The sequence below is a fragment of the Patagioenas fasciata genome, chromosome Z, assembly GCF_037038585.1.
Source record: "Patagioenas fasciata isolate bPatFas1 chromosome Z, bPatFas1.hap1, whole genome shotgun sequence".
NCBI classification, from domain to species: Eukaryota; Metazoa; Chordata; class Aves; order Columbiformes; family Columbidae; genus Patagioenas; species Patagioenas fasciata.
The window spans coordinates 37,556,611-37,569,694 of NC_092560.1; the positions used below are offsets into that span (position 1 = coordinate 37,556,611).

The following is a 13,084-nucleotide window of genomic DNA, read 5'->3' on the forward strand; positions in this document are numbered from 1 at the left end:
ATCCACAGGCATTCATCTTCCGCTACCTGGCTTTGACATATTTCACAGCCACTGTACTGTCAGAATGATCTAAATGTTCTTGACTCCCAACTCCTAAGTTCAGACATGGGATGCCTCTAAAATCTTTGCAGGTGACCTTGTACTCCTTTCTGTTCTCTTCAGGGTGTATATGCAAATGTCTCAGAACATACTTGAAATAGACAACTGGAAGAAGCCACCTGATCAGAGGCTTTGGTACTTATAGGGTATTTTAAACACAGCAATGTCTGTTGGAGACACAATACAGCTCAGAAAGCAATTAGAGAGATTTCTTGAATGTCTTGGTGATAACTTCTTGATGCAGTTGCTCAAAAAGCCACCTAGGAAAAACTCTGCTGAATCTGTTTTCTCACAAGAAAGAATTGGCTGGGGATATGAAGGCCAAGATCAGTCATGGCTGCAGTGAAGATGACAAAGAGCAGAGCTTAAAATCCTAAGACAAGAAAGCAAGACAAAAGGTAGAAATACAGCCTCAGACTTCAGGAGAGCAGACTTCAGCTTCTTTTAAGATCTGTGTAGCATGTTCCCAAAGGAGACTGCTCTGCAGGGCAGAGAGACCCAGAAAAGTCACCTGATCTTCAACAAAAACCTCTTAAATGCACAAGAACCTTCCAATCAGATGTGCAGCAAATGGAGCAAGCACAGCAGAAGGCCAGCACAGATGAAACAACCACCACACGCAATCAAACCCACGTACACAGAAGGTGGATGCAGGGATTAGCTGATGTGGATGATACCAGTACCCTGAGCAAGTATACAGAGATGACGTTTGGAAATCCAAAGCGCAGTTGGAATTGAAACTAGTGAGAGATGTGAAGAACAAAAAAATGGGCTTCAATTCACTTGCAGCAAAATATTAAGGAAATAAGCAAGTCTAGCATAGTCACACAGATGACTGGTGACTGGGCTGGAGCACACAACATGTAAGAGGAGATTCAGAAAACAGGGTTTTTTCTGCTGAAGAAGAAAAGGCAGTAGAGAGATCTTTTTCATTTCTTTTGCACAAAAGTATGAGAGGCAACAGACAAGTTGCAACATGGGAAAGTCTGATTTGACCATCCTTATGACAAAAACTTATAATTTGAACACTAGATGCCCAGAGAGGCTTGGAGATGTTAAAAACTCAACCTGACAAGGCCCTGTGCAATCCAATATACCTGGAGCTGCACTGATAAGAAGACTGGGCTAGACAACCTTCACAGGTGTCTGCCAAAACTATTTGTTGTACAAGTATGAAAACTCCTCAGAAACAGAGCCAGATATCCAAAAACCTTCTATGTGTTACTTAATCCTGGGAAAGAACTTGCAGCTTTTTTTTATAAACAGCTCTTAAAAAAATGGTACATGCATTGTCTGTTCTTGCTGGTTTTTTAAGATCACAGGTCTCTTACTAAAGCAGGACCAGGAGGGTGGGTGGGAAAGTAAAAGAATTTCTCTAATACTTTTTAAAGTTAAGAGAAAGAAATTGTAACCTATCCACAAATATCTCCTCATCTGGAGGACGAAAAACACAAACTCCAAAAATCTGTCAAACAACATATCCTGGGCAGCCCCACTATTACTACTGCCACCGTGAAAATCTTAAGTCTTAGGAAGAACCTTGTCATTCCTTCAATCACCGTGTACCGCAGACTAATTTCAAAGATACGTACATATATCGTAGTGAAACTACATGGCATTTGGGAAGTAGATAGCTTCAATCTTACCTTATGTTTATAGACTGAAGGAACAACCTGTGTTATGTACTTAATTTTTCTTTACCAGTAACAATAAATTATTGCACAAAACAGGAATGTTTTAAAATTAGAAGCAATTACAACAACTGATTTAGAAGTGTTTCCCGTTCAAAGGAAGGGGGTTATTCTTAGTATTCACAACAAAACTAGAAATCGGGATTTGATCTGAATTCCAAATCTACCACCAAGTCACTTACTGTCATAAAAGTTGCCATAGAAGATGGTTAACTACTGTCACAACAAGAACAAGACTACAAACTCAGAACCTACTGCCCTTTACATTATGTAGAGGCTTACTACCCATAGTCAATGCTACAGTAAGAGAAGACACTTTTTATTACTAACCTTGCCTAATCCTGGGAAAGTGAAAAAGTCCTGATTATGATGCATTTGGAGTGATGGCACACAGACACATTTGCAAAGACGGAATCCAAATAATAAATTAATGCTGGAATGTTTTGTGTCTGGGACAGAATGAGTTTTCTAGAATCACCTAAGAGTTTCAGGGTTCTCCCATGTTATAGGATGGAAAAAGTAAAATCTATTCTCTGTCTAGAGTGGATGCTTAGTTCCCAAACTTAACAAGTAACGTTTTTTTTGTTTGGTTGTTTTTGTTCTGGTGTTTTTGTTTTGGTTTGGTTTTTGTTTGTTTGTTTTGGTAGGACTTATTGCAACATGGTTACTCCCAGGTCCCTGCTGAGAATCAAGCCTTATTTTTCTAGGTGCTTACAAACAAGTCAAGAACAAGAAAGCAGCAAACCACAAACCTTGCAATATGATTAAAATAAAAATATTATGGAAAAGAGTACTTACAAAGGTTTACCATGTATTGTCAAAGCCTGAGTTTTCCCAATAAATCCTACCGTGTCTGAAATACTACTATTGCTAGTTGAACAATACAGAAAGATTTTAATGAGAATAAAACCTCTTAAAATTAACAACACTCGACTGTACAATCAAAAATAAAAGGAAATTCTATATGAGGTTAGCCAAAATCCCATGTGGAAGCCCACAGTATTCTGTGGTTAGCCTTGATTTCATATGCTAATACTGTGAATGGTTGTTGTTGGTTGTCTCCATAAAATGTCATTTGATTTGAGGTACAAACTCCTCTTGGCAGGCACTGCACTTCGACCTCCTGTGATTTATAGGTTACCAGTGCTTAAACTACTACGTTTTACTACAAGAAACAATGTTTAACCTTTATGCTTACATTTTTGCACTTTACATATGTTTTTATTTTTTTTTCTTTATCCCCACTGCTTATCAGGTTTTCATTAAATCAGCCAAAATATTTACAAAACACATTGGCTAACATTTGATTATCTGTCATATTCTTTGATATGTGAATCCCATCCCCTGCTTCATGTATAATTTTTTAAAATACTCTTCTAAAAGTTAATCTATGTAATCAGTAACAGTAGTACACAGGAATTGTTAAAGAGTTCCTGTAATTTGCAACACTGTGGTTAAACCGGTCAGCCAGGCAGCTTGATCTGAAAGAACGAATGACCATCCAGGGCTGGGAGTGAGGATTTTCAAGGCTAATCCCAGTGCTATAATTTTCAGCCAGAGCCTGTGGAAATCCTTTGCTTGTGACTCCATTTTACCATCTGTTTTGCAGAGACAAATTTAATTCCAAAGAGGTGTTCCAAGATTTACTTATTAGTTGTAAAACATTTCAACATAGTCATATACTCAGGCTTAATAAGATGCAACACTATTTAGTTTCCTCCAATACTTTAAATAGCCAGTACCTCAACATTTTGAGAGGACAAAAGCTTTTATCACCTTGCTTCTACTTCTGTACTTGGAGATGGTGGTAGATGTTTGCCTTGTTTGTTACTTACGAAGCAAAAATATTATGGATCACTCTGAAACTATATGGGACACACCAGCCTGTTTTGGTTTGTAACGTCTCTTCTCTCTCTGCCTGCAGCATTTATCCTTCTGTTCCCTAAGGCTAATGCAGGTGGAAATAGCCACTGAGAAAAGTGAGTTATCACCCAGTGCTTTATGAAATGATGGTTCCTTAGCCGTAAAAAAGCTGTTTGAACTCAACAGGCAGGATCTGCATGGAGATTCCTGCATCCTTTAAAACAAAACAAGCATATTTTTTGCACAAAGGGAGAGGGGGAAATGAATATTACAATTTTCTTAAATCCACAGTTAAAATTATGAAAAAAAATAATGCAAAAGAACACTATTATTTTGATATGTGTTAATTTTATTCAAAGCATTAGTCGTTTAGCCCTGAAACCGAAGGAACGGTGCAAGAGGAGTGTATCTGGCAGCGCAGTTTTGGGCATTACCTGAAATGCTGAAAGACAACAGCGACACCTGGCGTTGCTGTTGTAGTTTGAATTCCTAGAAAACCGTGCAGATGAAATATTTCGCATTTCTTTCACTAAAAATCATGTTTTATTATCAGGATTTTGTAATTATTTCTGTGGACGGGAACTGAGGGACTGTGAACACAAGATTCACAGACCCAGAACCTCACACTAGAGTTGTTTTTGGATACAGCTCATCAGGGTCAGTTTCCCCAAGATCCCCATGAGCTGGAAACAGATTTGTGAGTCCCTTCTCTCTCTCATGCCCAGGTGCTACTACCATGTATTTTCTAAGATTTCACGGAAGCACAGTAAAAATATGTTTCCAGCACACACCACACACGAGTAAACATCAGAGCACTTTACAAAAGGACAGGCTTACAGCAAGCCAGCAAGGGCTGCTGTTTGTGGAGGGAGGAGGGTGCATGACGCCCCTCACAGCCAGGGCCCCACTGCGGCCTTCACCCCACCAGCACTGTCTGACGATTTCAGCCCTGGACGACTCCATTTTCCCGCTCCCGATTACTGTGACATACTGGTAACCCTGTCGGGGTGAGCTGCAGCGATGGCCACTCAGCGCCTCTGGGGCTGCCCCAGTAGTGTGGGCAGGGAGACCAGCTGGCAGCAGGCAGGGTGGAAAGCAGATTCCTGGAGGGAGCTACAAAGCCAGCCCCTTCCAGAGGGGAGAGAGAGAGAGGAGATCAATGGAAAGAGCAGTGAACAAATTGTGCTCAGGTTCCCTTTCCTGCTCTCAGTTCTGTGTCTTGGGACAGCAGTGAGAACAGGAGCAAGCAGTCAGCACAGGCTTCACTTTCAGCCTGGTCTCATTGTGCGCCCTGTCAGCAAGTTTGATGTATATGACTCAAAGTATGGTGTGCACTTCCTCTGCCATCGTGAGATGGACCTCTGGGCATATGAGGTGCCATATGTTTCAAGAAGAAGGTCTTCCCTGCTTCTGTTGGGAGGTGAGTGCTAGTCCTTCAACATTTACTCTTCCATTTGAAAAGTTAGTGGATTGATGATTTCTACCTGCTTGTTTGCCCCTTCCTTAAATGCAGGCATCAGCCTCCATCAACCTAATCCAGAGTCTTAACCCTGAAAAGCTGTTCCACACCCTGCTGTCAAGTGGCACAACAGCAAGAAAGATTTGATGATGCACTGGTAAGTGCCCAGAATTTTCCACTCTGCACCAAAGGGAAGCAAGACAGTGGTAATGAAGCAGAACACCATTCAATGCCTCCATGGTCTCACAGTCCTGAAGCCCAGCACCCACTTCAGCTGAACATATACTAGGTTTTAGTTAGAGAGGCAAGATCACACAGAAGTTGTATGAGAAATGTAACTAGACCAGTGAATATTTGTCAAGGTGAAAGGAGTCCTGCTTTCCTGTTTCAAGACAAAACAGGTTACTATGCAGTGTGAACCTTCACTGACTGTGTAGCCAAGTGATGAGATCAAGCTTGATCCAATTTTCATTTTTTAGCTTCGAAAGCATATGTGAAGCCATTTATCTGTGAATTCAGCTCATGGTACTGTTTCATTATTTAGATCAACCACATCTCCAGTAAATCAGAGGATCTAGAATACCTGCTACATTCCTTCTCTATGTCATTACATACTGAAACAAGTTAAAGGCAATGCCGTAAAAGTTGGTGGTGCGCTTTTAACGAGTGTTCCCATTCCACTGGGCTCCAAACCTCACACTCAAGGCCTATATTTAAATGCACGGAAAAACTTAATCACCAGGTGTTTAGTAAGTTAAGGATATAAACTCTAATAAATTCAAACTACTAGTTTAAGTATCAAAAATTCTGTCACCCAGCTACACCAGGTAACACCAAAACTTACAAGGTTAAAGTTCTGTGGTTTTAAGTATCACGCCATGTGAGAAAGTAAGGTGCCACTCCTCATTATGGCCTTAGGAGTTTTCAACTAGTTTCTAGCTGAATGGACATTAGTAGAGTTAATGCCAAATGTCTCTTGCTTAGAAGTGGCTTTGCAACTAGGAGTTAAAATATTTTCCCAGTCTACTTCCTCGTATCTCAGTGGACTACTACTATTTTGAGGGAGAAAGAGGTGTTAGACAATCCTTCACTGTATTCAGAAGCAAAACAAATTGCATATGCAGTGGGATGACATTTTCAGATACTAACATTCCTTTAAGACACCAAGTATTGCAGACTGGTCTGCGTTGTCTGGTGAGTCATGGAAAATTTTAGTGAGTGAAACAAGGTTTATTTTTCTTCTGCAACCACCACTATTCCTAACCCAGTAGCAGCAAACATTCCTCCTGAGAACAAAATGCTTGTCTCCTTATATGAGACACATGAATGACTTTAAGCTCTACTCGCAGTCCCATGCAACCTACCTTTATTGCAGAATTATCAGGTGCATGCATTAAATATATTCACATATCAAATGTTATTTTCAGCATTAATCTATTTAACTATGAACATTATTCCCTATCTCCCACCAATAAAAAAGGCTTTGTCAGACCAGACAGTTGTATTGAATTCACTTCCTTTTATTGCAGTGACATCCCCCAGGTACAAAGTATTAACTGCAATAATTACATTAAAACATTAGAAAAGCATTTGTGTGACAGTTACAGTACAGTATCAAATCTTACATCTTCAAACCAAATGGGCCATTACCCACTGATGCTCAAATCTTTAAATTATTTTCAGTTGTTTTTAAATATGTAATGTCAGAAAAAGCATATAAAAAGAATGTATGTAAAAGGATACCTAAATAAAAGTGAACAAATAAATAATTGATTTTCTCCAGCTACTACTGTCTTTCTAAACCTATACAAAGAAACCTAATCTATAGAAGGTATGTGTAAGTGATTTCATTTTTCAAGTAATTAATAATGATTGGAACATTAAATTTGGTGTCAAAATCAAAGCAGAAATTGGAGTGACTGCCACTAACTGACATCTGTTGCAAACAATTAACTGTTGAAATTTTAGTGTAGCAAATAATCTTTAAACTTGACCTCATGCCTAGTGTTAGTGGACTTCTGAGAGTGCATGTGAAAAGCATCCTATGTTATCTCACAGACATTACCTTAACTATCCCCATATGCATATTTAGATATATTTTATATAATTTTATACACATATATGCATGTATACACACACTTCATTTGGTTTCTGTGTTACCGATCACAAGCAATGGTTTCCTGAATGGGCAAAAAACCTTTTAATTAAGTGTACCTGTGCACATTTTCTATTTATTTATTTAAAGATAGCAGCACTAAATCCATGCCTTACTGTCCATCTGTTCAAAAGAATGTGACCCATAAAACAAGAAACATAGCAATGATTCCATAGTCACAATGTGGCATCCTTATTACCTACAAAGCACTGTAAAACCTGTAATAGATACGGTGGTAAGTTTGATCCCCACCCCTCACCTGGAAGGAAACAGCACTTCTACTGCAAAATGTCTTGTCTTATAATGTTTATCACAACAAGCTGGGTTCATGCTGGAATCAGTTATCTCACACTCAGCAGCAAAACATGCATGTTTGTTTTTCTTTCTTGAATAATTTCAATTAAAAAAAAGTCTCAAATCCAATTGACAGAAACATGAAAAAAATATTTTTGCGGTTTAACCAGAACTTGACAATAGTGTATACTGCACTGAGTATTTTTTATTTTAATCACAATGATCTGAAGCTCTACTTTGCCACACAATGATTATGTTTTGTTCTTCAAAAGGAATAGTTACACTTCAATTTCATCTTGTACTTAGCACAAAAATACACCTTTGCTGTGCATCCTTAAATGAAAGTCACTCAACCACTGGTAATTTGTCCAATGCTAATATCAAAAGCTTGTGAAATGTTTTTAGGCAATCCTTTCTATCCAAAATATACTAGGAATTTAAAAACCAGTTCACATTACTAACCTTTATACAAAGGCTCAAGTGAAATTTCTGTGTAGGTGTTCATAGCAGACTAAATTATTAAGTTTTCAAACTATACATTGAATGGGCACAGACGATTGGCAGTTTCTTTATTGAACATGGAAAATGTATAAAGTAGGATGTATGGAATAGATCTAAATTACTAGACAATCAAACCTGAGTATTATTTAATAAGACTAACTATATTTTCTGACAATTGAATGAATTGACCTAAAAACATCTCCCCTAGTAACTAGTGGTCCTTTTAACCAATTGTTGAAAAATGCGAGAGAACTGTAGCTTTTACATTTCATATCAGATAGCAAGATTCCACATAGTGTTTACTGTTTTCTGTTAGATAGTATCACATTGCTTATATTATCCCCATTCAAGCCTTAAGTTGAGTTTTGTTTCAAAGTAAGTTGAAAGTGACACCAAAAAGTAATAGGTCGAGAACTAGGACAGGTCATCTTTTCTTCTAATTCATGGTAAGATTGAAAGCCCCACTCAGTAGGAGGAATTTTGGTTTCATACTAGAGCTAGAGAGCAAAGATTGACCAGGATTCTTTACCAACATAGCTTATGTTAGTTGTGTATATCAGACTAGTGCCAAAGTAGTACACATTGTCAAATTTGAGAAAAATATTTTCTCTGCTAGTAGAATTAGCTTTAACTGTTACAAAATTTAGTAGCACAGAGTCTTGGCAATGACATCAGGAATTTGCTTTAGTTCAACTGACCTGCCCCAATTCTCACCTTTAAATCTAACAGATACAATAATAAAAAACCAAAAACTTTCTTGACAATAGAAAACATACAGTACTAAGAACTAATAGCTCAATGGAAGACTGAAAAGCAGCATTCATTTTTATTGTAATGTGGAAGAGACTAGAAAGTAAAGGAAATCTGATCTAAACTCTTAGTTGAAGGTAGATTGACATTCTATATAAATTTACAAAATAGGATGTGGATGAGATTTGGTTAATTTCAGAAGGCACCTCAAGGCTAAAAGGCTTTTATAAATCTATAATCCTTTCATTGATCAAAAATAAAACATCTTATTGCTGCTATTCAAATAGCAAAAAAAAAAAAGCTTGTCTTTTTCATCAGTCTAACAAGGAATCCTCCCCCATTAAGCAAGACTAAATTACAGAAAATATAGGATAAAACTGAACATGTCACAACTTTAGAAATACAGTGACTTTCCTTGTGTGCTTTGAAGTAAGTGAAATAGTGAAAAGATAGTCACTTTTTGCCTTTGTGATGTTAATAAACTACAGACTATGTCAGTCACTCTCCCCTGGGCACTGAAGTACAATTTCATCATAGCTGTCCCATGTGCAGTAATCTTAGGAATAGAAGGTAAGAACACTCTGATGATTCCCACGAACAAGGAGAATTGGTGGCAGATCTTTAGAAAGAGCTTCTAACCAGGCCATGTACAGTGCACTAGAAACTGCACCCTTTCGTGCAACTGGCAAACTCCTACAATGCACAAGCAAAAAAAAAAAAAGCATTCAACAATTAGAAAAACCTTATGGAACACAAGTTATGTCATAGAAATATGAAAGTATGATTCTGCAAAGAGGTAGATATCAAGTCAAATTTCCTTTTTGCTTGGTCATTTTTTCTTTTGTTCCCTTCTCCCCTCCTGTCCTATCAGAATTCAGTTAATGACTTTGTATCTTAAGCAATACAGGCCTTTACATCTGTTTACCTCTCACTTTTGGCCTCTGATCACCATTTTGTATCCAGGTAGCTTAATGGAGAATTCTTCTCAATTGAACACAGTTTCTTGAAAGACTCTCTGAGATTTTAAAATACAGCTTTTTCTTATGATGCCAATGGTGCAGTCAATATTCCTTTTCACAATCTTTCCAAAACATGCCATACAATTTTCTTTTGAAAAAAACTATTGTAACTCTACTTGCCCTACTCAAACTACACTTACAGTACTACTTCATGAAGCTCAGAAGCAGGCTCCTGAAGAAAAACACAGCAAAAGAACCTATGATCTGCATTCTGCTTGTTTACACCAAAAGTAATTCCAAGGAAATCCATCAGTAAAATGATGTTCTAACTTGATCTAGAGATATTTCCTAAAAAAAAGAAGTGAAAGAAAGGACCTGAAAGGGAGGGGAATAGTTGGCATGTGAGAGTGGAAGGAATGTGATAATCCTGGGTCATGCTACAAATGTGGAAGTAATCTCCTGAAGTGTGGAAGCATGAAGCTATACAGGCTATTAATCAGTATAGTAGCTCCATACTTCTAATACTTTCTGCATTGAAACCTTTGAGTATTTTTATACTTTAATGCCAAGGCACATGCTTTTCCCTAGCCTGCATTTGGATATATTTGTATTTCAAATTACAGTTCTAGGTTAATTAGGATAAGAGTACAAATCATTTACTTACATGACAATTATGTTAGCTGTACTCGAATGTTCTTTCAGCAACTCATTCAGCCTAATCTGGCGATAAGTCTGTAATTAAATTGAAACATGTTAAGAAGATCTTTTATAACCAACTACAAAAACTCAAGAAAAATGAAAACCAGTTATGATTGATTGGTTAAGTAATTTATAGAAAACATGTACTTCCCCCTCAGCTTGGCAACTTGTCCACTTTTCTGAAATACCCATGATTTTAAGCCTAGGAATGAAGGAAGCAGTAAGCTTAAAACATGCAAATAAGCCAACTACTATGAAAGCTAAATTTAGGATAGTTCCTCTAATACTAACACCACCCTCCTGGAAGCAAGAACCTCCTATGGTCTCTTCAAGGTTCTTTTAACCATATTCTATAAACTCACAGTGAGCAGGCCATACAGAAGTGAAGTCCCATCTTTACTTGGTAAGCCTATCTCCATAATGGGCCTCCTTTTTTTTACTACCTATCTTGTCCTCACATCTGATATAGCTTGCTTAGCTATTTTCAGTTCTCTTTTATGTCAACTAACTTTATAGTAAACATTTTGAGTTAACCATTTCGTACAGTCCTGTTGTTCTCAGATGAGCTGAAATCTAGTTGGTCTGTGGGCTAGTGCCTGCAGAAATAATTAAGCTATCAGCAGACAAAAGAATAAATTACTTCAGTTATCACACTGAAATGAGTTTTGGTGACATTTGTAAACATGAAGAACAGTAAGGCATCAAGCAGTTCAACAACTACAAAGCAACTGTACTTCATAAAATCTTCTCCCCTAGCCCCCTGCTAACATGCAGTTAAGATCCCTCAGCAGCAGCTGCTGGTCTATGTTTTTCTATATTAACTGCAGAAATACTGTAGGAAAGTAGTTTAGGGCCTCACATACAGAAATGGAGAAATTTTGTTTTTTGGTAAACCATCTAAATGGTGTTGGATGCTGCTTTCCATCAATTTTTCATGAAAACAGCCATGTAAAACAGAGAATAACAAGAATTTACTCATTGATATCACATCCACATACGCAGTAGCAATAAGAATTAGGATAAGAAGGTCAACATTTAAAATAACACTCTAAAGAACACAGAACCTTTGTCTTGTAAAGCTCAAGTTCATTATCTGTTATCCTCCACGGCTCATCCTCCTTCATTTTATCTGCAACTTCTTGTTCTTTATCATCTTCATGAAGTCGGAACGGCTCTATCATTTCTTCAAAAGCTGTGATACTGGAACGATCAAATGAAAAGCTAGATTAAAACACGTATGAGTCTATATGTCAGCAATAACTGCCATAGTTACCAGAAAGTAAGTTTTATTACTATGTAAAAATGAAGTGAACTGAATTTTTTTCACTGACAATTGAAGTTAGAACATCACATCAGTTATTTGTATACACAGACATTATAAGTCAGCAAACAATTAGGGACATCTGTAAGAGCTTTCACTGTTCCCCATGCAACTAAATAAATGTTTTAGCCAGTAAAATAAAATAAAAACGACACAAAAACACCTCCACAATTTTATTGCTAGAGTTTTACTATCATTGTTTGAAAATTGAAGAGTACTACCTTAGAAAATGTACAGTAACTAACCGTAGCTTCTTCAGAACTAAATTTGAAAGAGGAATTTGTATGTCACTAAAATAAAAAAGCTATCAAGTCTCATGCTAGTGCCATTAGGATTTTTGCTTTGATATTTTTATTTTTCTTCTTTAAAATCTTTCCAATACAGTCTGATAGCCACATTCAAATGCAAGTAACCACAGCCATCTTGTTTCGTCTTCCTGTTGCACTTGTTACAATGAGGTGTTACTTTGAATTTATTTTAACTCTAGCAAGACCTTTGAAAGAAAGTCTATAGACCAAGGAGGCATTCACTTCTATTCAAAAGAAAAACTGACATTACCCTGCATTCTCTACCCATATTAGGATACTTGAACAGCAAACAATGGCTGTCACAAGTTATGGAAATATAACAACTTTATGTGCACAGCCTCAGCATGTGAGATATGAGAAAAATAAGTAAGACTTTTAGCAGAACATACTGAAATATATGCCTTACATCCAATACTATAACTGCATTTTGATGATATTCGATGACTGTTTTTTTTTAATCAATATGATAAGGTATTGCCAGTCTCCTGTCATTACAAATTACAATGTGGCAAGTCTGACAAACATTAAAGAATACCTCTTCTTGTAATATCAGTATGTGTAATGTGCAATACAATATCATCTTCCTCCACTTACTTTACAGCTATTGTTAAAGCCAGCTGGTACTTTAGAAAGGTTTTTGATGTATCATGGGGAATGTACCCAGAGAGACAGAAAAAATGCTGTCAGAATAACTAATTCATGGATCACTTCTATAAAATAAAATAATTCCATGTAATTCTACAATCTCAATTTTCTGCGCATAAATGCATACTACCTTTAAGTTTACACATTTTACAGCAGCAAGCTCTGAGGAGAAAGACAACCAAAAGCAACAGAATGCCAGAAGTACTCTACCATTTTAGTTGCTTGATATATTCTATACATTTAAGAAAAGGCAATTAAAAAGCAGAGTATAAAAGAATGCTTATTAGGATTTACCATTTACGTAAGTTGTAAACCAGGATTTCCTAATTTGTGTGACATG

The 13,084-nt window shown here is 37.1% G+C and overlaps 1 protein-coding gene across 3 annotated transcripts in view; it reads right to left on the reverse strand.

The window, feature by feature from the left end:
- Positions 1-6,611: 6,611 nt before the first annotated feature.
- The window catches only part of SLC12A2 (solute carrier family 12 member 2), a 62,615-nt gene continuing 56,142 nt past the window's right edge, over positions 6,612-13,084 (reverse strand). For all 3 annotated transcript variants that reach the window (XM_071802530.1, XM_071802531.1, XM_065860307.2), the window contains 3 exons: positions 11,535-11,670; positions 10,436-10,503; positions 6,612-9,505 (listed from right to left, as the gene is read on the reverse strand). In XM_071802530.1, the coding sequence (XP_071658631.1) occupies positions 9,370-9,505; positions 10,436-10,503; positions 11,535-11,670 (340 nt within the window). In that variant the 3' untranslated portion in view covers positions 6,612-9,369. The remainder of the gene's footprint in view (positions 9,506-10,435; positions 10,504-11,534; positions 11,671-13,084) is intronic.